Source organism: Pecten maximus, chromosome 14 (assembly GCF_902652985.1).
Source record: "Pecten maximus chromosome 14, xPecMax1.1, whole genome shotgun sequence".
Lineage (NCBI taxonomy): Eukaryota > Metazoa > Mollusca > Bivalvia > Pectinida > Pectinidae > Pecten > Pecten maximus.
Genome location: NC_047028.1, coordinates 20,956,781 through 20,975,023, shown reverse-complemented (window position 1 = coordinate 20,975,023; position 18,243 = coordinate 20,956,781). Strand labels below are relative to the sequence as shown.

The following is an 18,243-nucleotide window of genomic DNA, read 5'->3' as shown; positions in this document are numbered from 1 at the left end:
TATAGACAGGAAGGTTGAATCTGTTCTCCGTTCTATAGACAGGAAGGTTGAATCTGTTCCCCGTTCTGTACACAGGAAAGTTGAATCTGTTCTCCGTTCTATAGACAGGAAAGTTAAATATGTTCTCCGTTCTATACACAGGAAAGTTGAATCTGTTCTCCGTTCTATACACAGGAAAGTTGAATCTGTTCTCCGTTCTATAGACAGGAAAGTTGAATCTGTTCTCCGTTCTATAGACAGGAAAGTTGAATCTGTTGTCCGTTCTATAGACAGGAAGGTTGAATCTGTTGTCCGTTCTATAGACAGGAAAGTTGAATCTGTTTTCCGTTCTATAGACAGGAAAGTTGAATCTGTTCTCCGTTCTGTAGACAGGAAGGTTGAATCTGTTCTCTGTTCTGTAGACAAGAAGAAGGAAGGTCGAATTGTTTCTGTTTTGATAAACAACTAATAAAAACAAACATATTTCCTTCTTCATAATGCTTGACATATCGTTTTTCGTTTTGTGTTTTTCTAAAATAAAGCATAAATCTAGAAACAGAGACTTTTTTTTGCGTCTCTTCAAACGTGTAATAAAACGTTATCTTCACAAAAATCCACTCAAACCCCAATACGGAAGATTGTGCACAAACAGTACACAGGCGACTAACACATTTAGGTGGTAGTGTATAGCACAAAACATTTGCGTTTGTGACGTTAGGAAATTTTATATACCGTAACTATCTAGATATTTTAGAAATGGTCCATTAGTGTCTGGTAATAATTTTACTGTGGGTTTCCCTACATTTAGATATTGACAAAGTTGTTATATTAACGTTAAAGGTTTAAGGGCATACACTTAATGATGACGCATTTTATTATGTTAATTGTTTCAAAATCATTCACAAGTTCTTATTCAAATTCCAGCTTCGGGTTGATGCGATTTGATAAATATTTAGAGAAATTATGGAATGCTCGAGTTTTCGTGAGTATGTGAAGAATTTAAGGCCCCTCCTACCCTACCCAAACCTCGCCACACACGACAGCGTCTTTATATAGCACGATTATAGTTTTATATAATAATCTTACATTTGTGTGATTTGCGTGAAACATACTACAGCCTCGCGTTAGTTAGCATGACGAAGATGTGTATCTACCCTGCTTGTGTGTTAATACGAAGAAGCATTTTCACTTTCATGAAGGTGTGGTGTGATTTGTATATCATTTAGGGACCGGAACAAGCGGTATATATTACAGTCCAAGAGTTGTTACATCGGGGTAGATCTGACGAGACAATTACATCACCCCATACTGTCCGACTCAACTACAGATTGGGACAATCGGAACAGCTACAGACATTTGTAATCATAATTTGCCAAACAAAAGTTATGTGTGATAATTGAATTGAATTAAAGGAATGTGTGGAGTAATGGTGCTTGGATTTGTGTGGTCAATGCTATCATTAACACGTGCCCCGGGGACTACACAGTTATGGCGTTTTAAAGTGACGGGAACTTTTACGACTCCGCGACCCGGGGCTACAGCTATTATTAAGTTGTAAAAAAGCCGTCGCCTTTGTTCCTTATTCCGATCCAAATTGTCCATTTCAGAACTATAACTTCTAAGGCGAAAATGCTGCTCTTGTCATAACCGTTGGACCTCGGACACCGCCGTTAGGGAACTAGACGTGCTATTGGCCAAAGATTTCCTTAGCTGACCAGTTCTTCTGTCCGTCGAATTGACCATCTTAACCATCGGTTACGTAGCTTTCAAGTGGTAAGTGTTAACTTATTTATTTGTATATTTGTCACAAATTTAATTCGTCATTTCATTTCTTCCATGTTTCTGTCTGACTGTCTGTCTGTCCGTCTGGTTTTCCGCCCTTCCTTATCTTAAATACGTTCTATGTGTATCATAAAAATAAATAATATTTACTTTATTTGTAGAAGGAGCAATGTTCTATATTTCTTTATAAAGAAAGAGGTCTACCTCAGATTTAATGAAGACTTTTAAGATTTGAAGGCTGACGGATTATGCCGTCGGTTTTTATAAGATAATCTTCCATAATGTGAACTAAAGATAAATTTGTAATTTTTGTGCAGTATCATGTTTCCTCTTTACTCTCTTATATTGAAGTTGTTTGCGAGTAACTATGTAGTATTAGTTTCTAAACGCAGTACAATTATTTTATACAATGTAAGCTGTTTAAAATTATTTTTCTTGTCTGTCCCTCTGTTTGTTTCCTTCCGCCTGTCTGATTGCCAAATTCAATGTCCTCTTTCCGCTGACAGATCCCGAGAAAACTTCACAGGTGTTTTCCATGTTTGCATTAAACAATTAAAGGTCAATGTCACTTACCAAAAGTATGATTTTGACGTTACAATGTACATTCTTTCTAACCATTTAGCGGTCGTAATGACAAACGGGTTTTGAGAATGTCCCGTAGTTCAGACATTTGGTTTGGACATGTCTTTAACAAGTTCGAAATGTTTCCATTATCGACGAAAGGTCAAGGACATTTGACATTGTTACTAAAATATAACTTCGTCATTAAACTCATTTTTGCTAAAACTTTTGTATTTAGCTATAGAATTGTATGAAACTTGTCGCAGGTACTTTTGCAATGATTCAGAATATCCTGTAACATATTTGAATAGTGGTGTGATGTGACGAAAGGTTAAGACCTCTGTTACTAAAAATACATTTCTCAATCACAAACATCACAAACTGTAGCGAGACTTATTGACAGATTTTGATGAAACTTAGCAAGCAAGTTCGTATTTTTGTAAAGAATCCTTCTGTGGTTGCTTTTCTAGCTATATATATAAATATACATGCATATGTAATTGTAGGGTTTTCTTTTTGTCCAGTATCGAGTTGCGACGAGGTTATCTTAAGTCACAAATTATTTCACCTGTTATTTCCAGATTTCTTGTTGCTATAACTTCACGTAGATACTGTTTTGTTTCGTTGTGATGTAAAGAGGCTTATTTAACTAGACCAAAATAAATATTGAGAAAACTTATTCCATCTTCAAATGAAATTTCGTGCTATTTTGCTTACACATTATGAATATAATGGATTTTTGTTGCTGTTAAATGAAAGAACAATTTAGAACACAAGGTCGACCAGTTCTTTGATATGCCATTTTACGATTCTAGGTGTTTCCGAAATATGACGGCTAACTTCGTGACGTCATCGCGGTGGTTAATCAATAAAAGACTATCACCAACCCTCATAGATACTTTCGTATAAATGTTCAGTTTTTGTACGTTTAATCGTCTCCTAGACCGTTATTAGTTACAATAAAACAGTTTTTAATCGCTTCGTTCTACTGGTATGTTCGTTTTAAATGTGGGCATGTCAAGGTATCCCGCTTAATACAATTTTATAATTGTTGATAGGAGTTCGGAACTGAAATGCGAAATTGACACTGTGAAGAATTTTATATTAGCTTAGAATTTGAAAATGAATTCTTTAAATGAAACAGGCGTTAAGGATACGGGCTAGACGTGTATCAGCGAGTACAGTGACCATATGTACACACAAACGGAACTATCAATATCGCGGATCTTCACAAATCCGCCATTTTTAATTTCCGTCTGCTTCTTGCATTAAATGTCGCGACAATGGTGTTTATTTGATATTTCACAGAATCCCATCGACACGTTCTATTTTATAGGAATATAGATTTTTATATAACTGTAACATTCCATGTACATTTCAGTATTTATCGATACAACACTATTTACATAGGATTTCCCATAGGAGCAAATTCACGTAGACATTAAGATAACAGTTATATCTTACGAATGGGGGCTACTTTTGGTGTTCTTTCCATCAGATGAAATATAACTATTGTTTACTCACAATAAACCGATAGTATGCCGTACAGTGTTCCATATAACTCTTGGTTTCTCTATTAAGTAAAAATGGTAATTTGTTAAAGAGGTTTATATCATTTATAACTGAAAAATTATAGTTTTAAAATATCTTTTGGAAAACATACGTTCTGCTTACGAGAGATATAATGCATTTATATACTTGCTACTGAATTGTCTTAGATTTATGGCATACTTTTGAAAATATTGCGCTCGATGATAAGTTTAAAACTGATTTTCTCATCCTATTATAATCGTGTTGTACATAATTATCATATTCAGCCATCATGTGATGTATGCATACGTTTACTTATTAGGAAATGGCCTCAATAATGATAATATAACTTGTGCCCAATCCTTTTTTTTCTGTATATTGGCAATAAAACATGTTTAAACTAAAACTAACTGATTTATACAATGTAGTGAGAATGATCGGTTTGTAAAGTTAACAGGTTTTACTAAACTACCAACAGCAGACATTTTTACATAAATCCCGTTTGTATTATTGTGCATGCCTATGAAATTTAGGAGTGCAGTTAAGAGCATTATTATTGTCATTATCTTAAGCACAATTATTGTAACATGAATATGTTATGTATGGGGGAGAATTTAACGCGTAAAAAGAATCATCACGATAATAGGACAAAGAATTTACAGAAATGCATTCTTTTTAAATCAAATTTGTATCTTCTGGCACTAGGATTGTATCGTAATTATTTAATTGTACCACCTGTGTAAAAGACAACTTTGATTTGAGGATTGGTGTTAATTAAGAACAGTTTTCAGGAGTTCGGCTGGCGATAAGTGGATTAGTCGCATTTTTCACGTGTTTATTACAACACGAACGTACAGTGATCCTGTGCCGGTCCCTCATATGTCTGTGAGAACAGTGTGAATTGGTTTGTGGGTTTGACGGGGTGTTGAGAGGGAGAAACTGGAACAGTGCAGCCGCCGTAACTCAGTTTTTGATTATTTGTCCCGGATTGATTATTATTATTATTATTTTGAATTTTGAATGCTCATCTTCGAAATAACGGACTGAGGAAAAGAGGCATCAATGTAATAATTCACTCACTCACCAAAACCAAAACAACCACCCACTCATAAATGGACATCTGGATGTTGTCTTGAGAATATCACTATTTTTGTGCCGAGTATTCGAGGACGCGATCGCAATCACGAGCCCCACCCCTTATCTCTTCACACGTACTACCGAACAATTGAAGATTATTTATCCCACAAAAAATTCAGTTTTAAGAACAAATTTTTAAAATAACGTTAGAATACGATCAGTTGAATTAATATGCATATTTCTAGCAATGAATTATAGAATAATGAAATCGATTTGATATATCTCGTTAAGGAATCAGAAGTGGAGTTCAGTTATACACGTCAATCATATATATCTATGTCGTTATTACTGTAAATGTACATTGCGGTCACATTATGTAAACATATATATATAAACGGTAATGGACAGTGCCATTCTGTAACCGCACGGGAAAGATAGGCATATCCTATATCACACATCTCTAACGACAAAGACAACGACGACGACAGCGACGATACAATGACTCTTTGTAACCTGTCAATCATTTGTAGTTGGTAATTCTAGACATGTACGTTTTATAGAAACACAAACAAAGCGCATATGACTACTGGTGAATGTCCACATCACATATATCTTGGTGGGCAAGTTGAAAAAAACAAAATCAAGCTATATGTAACATGTATATAGGTGTAAAGTCACCCAGGACGACCCTAGCAAATTATATCAGCGTTTTGACTCCTTTACCGTCGGGCCGTTTTTGACAACTGTAGTTCTCCTCTGATCACGGAACGGGCTCTAGTTACAGTCTTGGCACACGCTTGAATCACGTTCTGACCTGTAGTCAACTTCATCTAGGCTCTTGAAAGAACTAATTTTGATTTGAGCTATAAATTGTCTAACGTTGCAGATACAATACCGACTTAAAAAGGTATATGTTGAAAATTGAATGAAGGAAATTCAGACAGCATGCCGTCTCTTCACTGATTAATATATTAGGTTATCCGCCGAAACCGGGATATCCGCCGAGACCGACTCCTAAATTAGTCTGCAGTAAGTGCTACATAATTCAACCAATGGACATTAAGTGTGGCATTCTTATCATTTAATGTCCCTATTCATTCATTCATAGATGTCGTTTTCAATTTAGAAACTGTGAAAATTCTCGATTACAGGTGACTAAAAAGTCGTGTATGTTATATGCCCTAGATATAAAACGTAGGTGTGTTCATGATAAGTCGTACACAAGGTTATATATCATATATATTGACTTTTACAAGACAGCAATGATGAACAACAAAATCAACAGAAAATAAAATTAAACCGAGACAGATGATCCTAATCCCGATCTCGTACTCCATATAAATAGTGTGGCATGACTTTTCATTATTTAGGATTTAGAAAACGACTTAAGACATTTGCCGAACCTTAAGCTGACAATGTAAACAATGAAAATATATACGAAAATAGCCAATAAATCGATTGTGAATTGTTTATGGTAAATCATACAAAAAAAAGTTATTAGAGGAGCTTGATGCGCGTCCTTCTAAATGTTTTTTTTAAAGTTTATATATATAATTGTTTTTCAGATTCGATAGTTTTTTTCTCCATCAAAAGTATAAATAAATTGACATCACACAGGAGGTTTTTCATCCAATACAACGCGTTTGAAACAAATTATAATTAATTACAAGACATTGGCCGTTAAATCGAGATTTCATTGGGAGGGGCGAGCATAACGCGCGTGCACTAAGACTGGTATTACATAACGCTATATATGTTTCGTGATTAATGTTAACGCACGTGCAGTCATGTGTATTCGCGCGTACATTAATCAACACCACGATAATGAGGGTAAAATAACCGATAACCGTAATCTTTTAGACCCTTACCTGTCATCATTCTAGGTACGTTCATCTCACGACTGATACGTAAACAAATGAGATTTTATTGTCTGTAACGTGTAGACATATGTGTCTTATTGTCTGAAACATGTAGACACATACGTCTTATTGTCTAAAACATGTAGACACATGCGTCTTATTGTCTGAAACGTGTAGAGACACACGTGTTATTGTCTAAAATATGTATACACATGCGTCTTATTGTCTGAAACATGCAGACGTATACGTCTTATTGTCTGAAACGTGTAGACACATACATCTTATTGTGAGCCCTACTGTCCGTAACGTGTAAAATTGTATGTCTGTCCGTAACGTGTAAAATTGTATGTCTTACTTTCCGTAACGTGTAAAATTGTATGTCTTATTGTCCTTAACGTGAAAAATTGTGTGTCTTATTGTCCTTAACTTGAAAAATTGTATGTCTTACTGTCCGTAACGTGTAAAATTGTAAGTCCCACTGTCCGTAACGTGTAAAATTGTATATCTTATTGTCCGTAACGTGTAAAATTGTATGTCTTACTGTCCATAACGTGTAAAATTGTATGTCTTACTGTCCATAACGTGTAAAATTGTATGTCTTACTGTCCGTAACGTGTACAATTGTATGTCTTATCGTCCATAACGTGTACAATTGTATGTCTTACTTTCCGTAACGTGTAAAATTGTATGTCTTATCGTCCATAACGTGTACAATTGTATATCTTATCGTCCGTAACGTGTACAATTGTATGTCTTATCGTCCGTAACGTGTAAAATTGTTATCTTAATGTTCGTAACGTGTAAAATTGTATATTTTATTGTCCGTAACGTGTACAATTGTATGTCTTATCGTCCGTAACGTGTAAAATTGTATATTTTATTGTCCGTAACGTGTACAATTGTATGTCTTATCGTCCGTAACGTGTAAAATTGTTATCTTAATGTTCGTAACGTGTAAAATTGTATATTTTATTGTCCGTAACGTGTACAATTGTATGTCCTATTTTCCGTAACCTATCTTTGCTAATGAATTCTAGGTTTATTGTCAGACGAGACATAACGTTTTATCAGTCGAGCACAATACTTCAACGATCTATGTTATGACTTCTCTTCACAGGTCATGCTAAACCCCAATGATCCGTCACATGCCCACACTCATCTCCAATGATTCGTAACATGTCAATACCTAACTCCAATGATCCGTGAGATGTCCACTCTTCATCTCCAATGATTCGTAACATGTCCAAACTCAAACTAAATGATACGTAACCTACCTGTCCATATTTATCTGCAATGATACGTAACATGTCCAAACTCATCTTCAATGATCCATGACACGTCCACACTCATTTCCAATGATCCATAACATATCCACACTCAAATTCAATGAACCGAAACATGTCCACACTAAATTCAATGAACCGAAACATGTCCACATTCAAATTCAATGAACCGAAACATATCTGCACTCAAATTCAATGAACCGAAACATGTCCACACTCAAATTCAATGAACCGAAACATGTCCACATTCAAATTCAATGAACCGAAACATGTCCGCACTGGTTGTGTTCCATTGTTTGACATGAGAGGCATACAAACAAGCTCTCTCTGATCGCATACATGTGTGTCCTATATGTTCTGTTGAAGTAGAAGATGAATTTCATTTCATTATTTTGAATCAAGAATATATTTTTCATAGACAAAAATGTTGAAATCATGTTATCGTCGAAATTCATCTATATACAGAAAATGTTACTGAATTGTGTAACCCCGGGGAATACATATACATATGTCATTAGCTCATTTCCCCTGTCATTAAACTGATGTCTTAGAATAGGTAATCGTGTGACATCGCCTTGACTTAAGTATTGTATACATCTATAGTTTATGATTATATAATAAACTGTAGCTGCTTACGATAATAAGAAATTTGAAATTCCAATGATCCATATCATGTCCAAACTCATCTTCAGTGATCCATAACATGTTCATACTCAACTCCAGTGATCCATAACATGTTCATACTCAACTCCAGTGATCCATAACCTGCCCACACTCATCTTCAACGATGCGTATCATGTACACACAGTCATCTTCAGTCATCTGTAACATGTCCACACTCAACTCAAATGAGCAGTAACGTGTCAATAGTCATCTCAAATGATCCGTAACATGTCCATATACTCATCTCCAATGATCCGTAACATGTCCATATACTCATTTTCAATGATCCGTAACTTATCCTTACACAACTCTAGCAGCTCCACACTCATCTCAAATGATCCGTAACATGTCCTTACATAACTCCAATTAACCCGTAGCAGCTTCACACTCATCTTCAGTGATCCGTAACAAGTCCACACTCATCTCCAATGATCCGCAACATGTCCACACACTCATCTCCAATGATCCGTAACATGTCATACGCTCATCTCCAATGATCCGTAACATGTCCATCCTCAACTCCAGTTATCCGTAACATATCCATACTCAACTCCAATGATCCGTAACATGTCCATACCAAACTCCAATCATCCGTAACATATCCATACTCAACTCCAATGATCCATAACATCCATACCAAACTCCAATCATCTGTAACATGTCCACACTAAACTGCAATGATCTTTATGATATGCACTTAACTGTTATTGTCAAGAGCAAATTCACACTCAACGATAATGTTCCGTTAGGTATAAAAAAAAACCTTTATTATGTGGTCCGTAATCCAGGAATCAACTGGAATGATCCTTAGTATGTTCACATTACACGCCTTTAACATAATCCAATCCGATGTTCCCTAACGTGTGAACATGCACATGCAGTGATCCGTGACTTGTAAACACATACCCGTCAGTACCCCGGTGTAGTGTATAGACTGTGTCATTGCTCTCTCACTCCCGCTAGTGTCTACACCTGTCCCCACGCACCCTCGCCTCAGTCTCGCGCAGTCTCACGGACAGACACGATATTCGATGGTGGCCCAACTTTGGTCTCTTTGAACAAGACTTCTTCACAAAATGTGTAGGGATTCCTCAATAAGCTACACAAACAAATTGTATCGGAATGTTCTCGGGAGGCGATAAGTTACTAGGGGTGCAGTGTGTTCGGTGTTAAAGCTCCGGCAGATATGTTACCAGTAGGAGGCTTCACTTCTATTCTACTTTTATTTTCAGTATTTTCCAACAACAAGGAAAGTAGAGAAACGCCCTCTGGAGGAATCCATATACTGCCGGGAGATTTTGGGATTTAACCGGACACCGATTTTTCTGAATTGTGAAGATGTGTTTTTTGTGTTTTGCAATGGTGTCTGTCTGATCGGACGTTACATTTCCCTGTGTCCGTCCTGATGTCCGCGCTGTGACACGTGACAGGATGATGATACTGGGGCAGTGGATCAACTGCATAGTACTGCTGTTACTGGTCTGGGCTGACTGTGGCCTCTCGGTCAAGTGGCTGTGAGTATATCGATCTATTGATCTTTTATCGATCTGCTAATCAATGATGATATATTGAAAAAAAAACCCGATTTAAATCATTATCAGGAGAATTAGTAAATGTAAACTTATTGTAAAAATAAAATAAATATTGATACACACACATGTATATATAAAGAAATGAGATTAGAAAATCAATCTCATATATAAAGATATAATATTTTAATATATGAGAACAACACTTTTTACATAGCATTTAATATGAAAAACAAAATATATTGGTGTAAAAAGATTCGCATATACCAGTGAAGATAGACAGGCATACTATTTGTAGTTATTATTCCTCAATATGGATAATTTCAAAACACTGCAGCTTTCCTGTCCAGCTTAATTACAAGAGTAGTTTTTTCTGTAGTGCGATATGATCAGCGGACTGACAATTCAGATTTAATATTGATAGATATTAATCATAAATCGTATAAATCAGAGAATTTATCTGCATAACACTCGCTGCCTGTTTTTGTTGAACCAATACTACAAAATAAATTCAATTTCTTTTATTGAAAAGTTCGACAGTTCTCTCAAATCACTCGCTGCATGTTTAATGATAATTGTTACCGAATTAGCTTACTACTACATATCTATTAATATGACATTCTGGTATGTAACATCATTACCTGTGTTCTCATGCGTCATAGAATCACTGGACTTTATCACTGCATTTTACCACATATTACAATTTCAAATGTGAAATAATTTACCATCCCATTGAATATATGAATAGACTGAATTTAAATCATTCCGATTGAAAATCGAACACGTAACATTGTTTAAAATAACTTAATACATTCACAGTTGTACGTGCATACATGCAATTTTTGCTGTTGCTTCCGTCCCAACCGGACAAACTAGCGGAAACTATGATTTAATTACAGTCAATATACAAATGTCAGTCATAAACCTGTACGGGTCATGTACTGAAATGATTATTATATTTTATCTCTGACAAGTCGACCTTTGATTAAAATCAATTAACACTCACTCAGCTGAAGCATTTTGTACATACATTTTGTTTTTTCACAATTAAATAATTACATGAAGAAATATTTATCATAATTACCTGTATCATTACGCGATATGATAACGTCATTTCTCGTTAGACTCTGTGTTATTGTAAACACACGTTTGACATCTTCACTGGTTATTTAAGTCTTAATCAACCTGTAGTCATTTGATTTATCAGTCTGACAAATTCCACAGGTGTAAACACAATATACAATGTATTGCATTGAATGTATTACACTACAGCAAAATCTGCACACATTTCTGACTAACAAAATAATAAATTTTATAACATTCACACATTATTTGTTTCATTAGTTCATTTCATAGGCAACCTGCATTAAAAGTGCTGAATAAATTTGTCTGTAAAATTCTGTTTCAAACAAATTAGATATATTGGTTATAAATCACTGGAATTTGAATAACTAGCTGGTAAAAGTCTATTGCTTGTTCTCCAGATGTCTTTGTCAAGTTTTAGCTTAAAAGTATTCTGTTTTGATATAAAACATGTGTACGCCGATTTGTCATAATCCATACAGTATAACAAGTTTATAATGGCGAACTATGTATTATATTACATCTGATCCTAACATTTTGATGTAGACAATTCCTCAGCTCTGAACATATATAAAATGATATATATACATGCAGCGTATATAAATCTAGTCTGTATGGACTGTTGTTAATAGCATTCAGCGAAATATACTTTGTTCTCCACTCTTTTCATCTGAAGTTTTAACATATACTCCAACACAGAGAAGGCAATGCCTTTGATCACGGGCATTCAGCTGTTTGTTATTAAAACCAAGGTTTGCAATATACATGATACATGTGCAGAGAGGTTAGTTTTAATTCAAACATTCTTATGAAATATCGGCTAAGGTTGGGATATAACACTTTATACAGCCATACACTTACCGACCGGTATTCATTTCGCTTTCTGAAAAATCAAAGTGCACTCCTGTGAGAACCGTTAAATAAAATTAACACTTATTAACGGTATTTGATATATATCTTCTTAAGATATGATTCATATCAAATGTTATTCCTCCGTTAATGATGATGGATATGGGGCTGTCTTCTTCTGTTTATTAGGGCTCGATTACAGACCCTCTAAACTAAACGATGACGTAAGATAGTTTACAGCTAGGTTGCAGAACATTTAAGGTAGTAATTGTCCAAATCTCGATATGGTAGAAATACTGCTACCGGCCTTACACAGCTCCACGGCTACCGATGATAGTACCACACAGGCCTATGTAAGAAGTTGAACTATGCTCTATATGATTCGGCTATTGCGATTTATGAGCAGTGATATGAACAGTCGTTGGAAACACTGACACAGGCAGAGCAAACACAAGGCATAATGTATCATTGCTTCTCTTACTAAATCGAGATTCTGTACTTAAAACTATCGAATTGTTCAGAATTGCTCTTTAAATGTAACTGATTTTGACTATATCTTATAAAGGTATTTGGTATTATATTGTAAAATAACGGTCCGGTATCTGACAGATAATTTTACCTTTTCTTGGTATACTAATTTCGCTAAGTCTGTTGTTAATTAAGGTATTTTAGGATGCTTTGTTTTATCCAAATATTATGCAGGATGTCAGAATTTGTTTGCTCTCACACTTGAACAGGATATAGGGAAGGAATTTTGGCTATGTTCAAGCATCTAGAATCGTTTTAGCCAGCTCTTGGTCAGGGCGTTTGAAAAGTGTGAGAATTCGTCTATCTCCAAAAGTCTCAGTTTGTTATATTCCAGAACGAATGTATTTGATCTATCAGTTTGAGAAGTGTATATATGTTTGTTAAAACTGTGTTTGATGTGTCTGATCCGGAGTTTATTTACTCTGTACCTGTTTTGTGTATTTGAGGGATTATTGGGTATATTCTAAGTTTTTTGTATGTGTATTCGGGTACTTGTCATGTAAAACAGATGAGAACAGGTTATTGAAAGCTCGAGATTGTCCCTGTCTTAGCCGCTAGATAAGTGTGTAATAGTATCTACTCTTTTAAACGCCTGTATCGGTGCTAGTGTGGTATAGCTGTTTATTACGTGGAAATGTTGTTTCGATGTCTCGCCACAGACGTGACGGTATCACCGTGACAGACTTAGGTGTTAATCAGCGGTATCAGGGGATTTCTCACGAATATTCTCAACACTTACCCCTAAAAGGGAGGTCGGATATCACGATCAGGGATTTATACAATACCTCATAGACACTGTCACAAAGTATGTACAATGTAGTATACGGTATCAATATGTAACGTATCTACACCCCGTAATACATTTTGTACATGTATAAGATTTGAGTATATTATGATTAATGTATGTTACTGTAACATGTAGTGCTTGTAATACAACATATACATACGTTTTATATAAAATCTACCTGTTATATTTTACAATTTTTTTTTATATATTTAGATAAATTGTAATACGAAATCTTGATAAATTAATACATTGTATAATTTAATATAGAAACAGATTGTAATAAAAAATCTACTAAATAGTGATATGTCCCTTTATTGTTTTATAATAGACATGTAGATATGGAAGTTTCACCGAATAAATGACGATATCATGTACACATATAAAAACCAAATTGATATAATGTTACTAATTTGTCTATGTCTGGGTACCCAACGATAAAATTTGTATTAATTCAATTATTGGACAATATGCATTTTCGGCTTATCATTAGACACTGTACGTGAAGTTCTGGTTCGGAAACCTCGTGAGAAATTCAAATGTAAAAGCATAATTAAGGTATTATTTGCTTCAGGTAACTTTGATTTGCTAAGTATGGGAAAACGTCTGTGTATGGATATCCTCTCCTTTCCACATTATCTAATCTAAAAGGGGGAAGATTAAAAGAAATGAATGAGTCTTTTAAAGTTGTGCATGGTGTTTTGGAGAACAGTTTAGTAAACAGAAGCGAATACACATTCCATGTAGTTTTGACTCATTATAACCAACATACATTATTTTGTTCGATGTATATTTTTTATCTGCTATTATAAATTACATATTGTTTTTAAACACTTTGATGGAATATTAATCATATATATGAGATTATTTGAAAACAAATTAATATAGACATTAATAATGCAGTTTATCTAGGTATACCTACACTTAACTCCAGATGGAAAAAGTGAATTCGGTATGAAGTACTTATATTGAGATTAAAACAATGAATAGACGATATTTTAATATATCATATATACATGTATATATTATACATTTGCCTGATAAAGTATTGTTTACATCACTGTATCTTACCACTATAAAACAGATAATTTAACATGTTTTTTTCTGATTAATCTTCGACACATATTAAATAATTCATTGTGATATTTTTCCCGTTTAATCACCAAAAACATAAAGACAAATATGAATTTCCAGTTTTTCTTATATGGAAACTAGACACACCTGTTTCACTACGCTGATGATATCAACAACATCAATCATATTTTCAAATTATACTAGGAATTTATAATACATACTTCATTTTCTATTTGTGGAATTATGAAACTGATTTAAGTTTGTAATTATCAACGCATACAATAACAAACCAAACAACATCAATATTTTATGAATAACATTTTAATTGAACTATAAATAAAATTCCACTGGTTGTAATATCCTGATCCTGAATATGAAACAAAAAACTATGCTGTAAGATATTGTCAATTACATACTTAACGTAAGTTATATTAATTATTGTTATTAAGTGTACTCTTTATATTGTTATCAAACAATTGGTGTGATGTATAGAAACCCACTATTGTAGATCCGTCATAGTTAATACACGACGACAAATAGGTCATTAGCTACAGGGGAGAATAATTCGTGAAAAACAAACGATAATGAAAAAGAAATAGGTAATGTACATATTAATTTATAAGACCTGGAATGTCTCGGTATACAGGATAAGTTTGGCAGTAAAGTCTGCTGGGATATAAGCCGGTCTCACCAACAGCACTCAGCATTAACTATAATGGTTTGAACTAGGCTTGTTGTATAATACTTGTTAACGAGCATATCTCCCCGAGAATAAAACTATCGTGCATTATATAACTTAATTCATAATATACTCTCAGCACGACGATGCACATGCACCAATTGTAATTGATAGTGTATAAGGCAGGTTCGAGACAATTAGCTTTACCTGGCATGGAAACAGTTTTACACCGTCAATGAGTCCACAGTCTTTGATCATTAACGTATAGACGGTCCGTATCGTTAGGCATTAGGAGATTCTTTAGTGCCAATATATTTAGCTATATTCATCCTTGTAATACCTTTTTGCTTTTCACGTTTACACACTTCCAGATTTTAAATATTGTTTTGAAGCTCGACATGTTTTTATTGTCGCAGGGCCGTTTGCCAAGGGAAAACTGATTCTACGTTTCAGATTATCTAGAAAGTTGGTATATTATAATTAAGTTGTAACATGACACATATATGCATTCTGTCCATAAACGATACTTTGTTATATTAGAATGAGAAGATTATAGTTTATCTTGTTGTAAGGTAACAGTACGAGGTAGATAGAGTTAGAGACTTGATTTTAATGACATAGGGCATGATGACAGTGTTTTGAATGAACATGTTCGGTATACATTGGATTTGATGTTTATTTATCGTTTTAAGATTTTGTGAATGAAGTTTTTTGTGAATGGTGTTTTTTTGTGAATGGTTTTATTTTGTGAATGGTTTTCTTTTGCTCTGGACATAGTATTGATGACAAGAACTACGGCTGGGTGTCGTCCTACTGTCTACAACTGTTACAGATCCTACACTGATCAGGTAGATATCGATCTTGGAGATCACACAACTAGTTACTGAGGTGTAGTGAGGGGGTTAGTAGGGGTCGTATTTGGATAAGAGGAGGTTTTTGATTTTTTTGTTGCTACGACAGAACCGAGCTTAATAGTAAACATGAAATAGTGGAATTGATTGGGAGGGGGTGGGGGTATGGGTTGGGGGTGTTGTAGATGATGTATACTGTTGTTTGAGAATATGAAGTTTAAGGCTATATTGACAGCGAATGTAAGGGGATTTGGCTGTTGGTAATTTGCTGTTCTAGGGACGAGGTTTGTTTTAAAGTTTGGATAAAAGTAAATAAGCATACTATGGATTGCTCGAGAATAGCGCGTTATCATGGGAGGGACAGTGACTATTGAAAATGGAATGTATTTGGGTTATTGACAAGGATGAGGATAAGTGGGGAGGAGATAGCCCCCCCTCCCCCTCCCCATCACGTTTTTTTCGGTGGTGCAAGATCATGCCGACATAGCAAGAGACGAGCTTATAAAAGGGACAAGCGTCCAGATATTTGGTTTGAATACGGTGAGACTTAAGAATCAAAACAGTAAAAATCTTTGTACATCTTCAAACAATATTGCATCTCTTCAAAAACTAAACTAAAAAAATCTCTGAAGCTTTCTTTTGCAATTATACAGCAAATTGAAGTATTAAAACGATTACAGACCTACTTCCAGTTGCTGACGTCATTGCTAGATAACCTGACTCAATCACACATCATCAGATAACGAAAAACATATGTTAGAATCAGTTACCGTCCACTGAGTGAACAATTTTCACACTACTAATTCAATTATTTTCTCACCACAAGACACATCTATAACCTCATTAAATTTTATGAAATCACAAACTATCTAATTTAATATACGCAAGCTGAATAAGTTCAATAGGTATAGAAATATTTTTCATCACTGTATGACCGGTCTTTGTTAGTATGTAGTGAATGGAGTGTTTGTCCCTCTCCACGACCTCCCTTTCCGCCCCTTGGTTCCGCCCTAAAGATCAAGAGCCGCCTTATTCACGTTATTTAGTCCCGGTGAGTGCGCACGCCATTTGCACGTGTACGATAATGCCACAGAATATAGTTACAAATTGATCAATTAATCTACTAAATTGTTTAGATAAACCAAATTAGAGAGTAGAGGTCCGCCGAAGGGGAGGTGCGATGTCTGTCTGTTGTGATTCGGGTAATCGGATCTGTGATCTGTTGAACCCGTGGCTATCCGCTCGACCCGGTGGCCTTTTCTACAGGTGCGTGGTCTCTTAGCGCTAGTGCAATTTTCACCTTGACGATAAATGATATTTAATTAAATCTGTACCTGCCGTACACACCTTGGGGCAGCAGAATTAGTGTCACATCAATCGATAAAGACAGCATATTGTTATCGTAAGGCACACATCAGCACGAATCTCGGTTATTATCTAATTGAATTGTTAGAAGGACGGCAGGATATGTTACTTTTTAACGTATGTCAAAAACATCTAACGAACCCTACATCGAGACATTGTAATCGTTACTTCTTAACAAAAGACAGCTATAGCTGTCACGCTGGTGGTATCACAGAGTGTCTTTAATAATGTACTAAACGTCTGTTTGCATTGTCACTTTTCCTATTATAGTTTAAACCACTTGACGTCTGATTGATCTGCAGAATTATTTGATGTAAGTAATTTGTAAAACTTTACCTTATCTACTTGTGTCTATATGTTACGAGTTATTAGAGGCGGACGAATGTAGATTCGCAAGTCAATGTCGGAAACAATGGTGAATTTAAAATTTACGAAACTTTAAATTCATATATAACAAGATAATGACAAATTTACTTACTATTCACGAAATGTGAATTAACAAGTTACGAAACGATGTCAAATTAACAATTTTTGAAACAGTAAATTTATAATAATCGAAACAGTGATAAATTGGTAATTGCTGCAACGGTCAATTTTGTAATTAACAAATCAATTGCAAAACAATCGACGAAACGATGAATTTATGCCTAACGTTAATGGCAAATTGCAATAGTAAATTAACAATTTACGAAACGGCTAATTATATAATTAACAAAACAATGGCAAATCTACAATTGACGGAACGGTACAATTATAATTAGCTTAAC

The 18,243-nt window shown here is 34.8% G+C and overlaps 1 protein-coding gene across 2 annotated transcripts in view; it reads left to right on the top strand.

The window, feature by feature from the left end:
• LOC117342339 (protein Wnt-11b-2-like) overlaps nt 1-18,243 on the top strand; it is a 60,063-nt gene that overhangs the window by 6,176 nt on the left and 35,644 nt on the right. Inside the window, exons 3-4 of one of the 2 annotated variants that reach the window (XM_033904480.1) lie at nt 1,587-1,752; nt 9,967-10,248. In XM_033904480.1, coding sequence (XP_033760371.1) covers nt 10,166-10,248 — 83 coding nt within the window. In that variant the 5' untranslated portion in view covers nt 1,587-1,752; nt 9,967-10,165. Of the gene's footprint in view, nt 1-1,586; nt 1,753-9,966; nt 10,249-18,243 lie in introns of those variants that run through there. The other variant, XM_033904479.1, reaches the window with a different exon arrangement.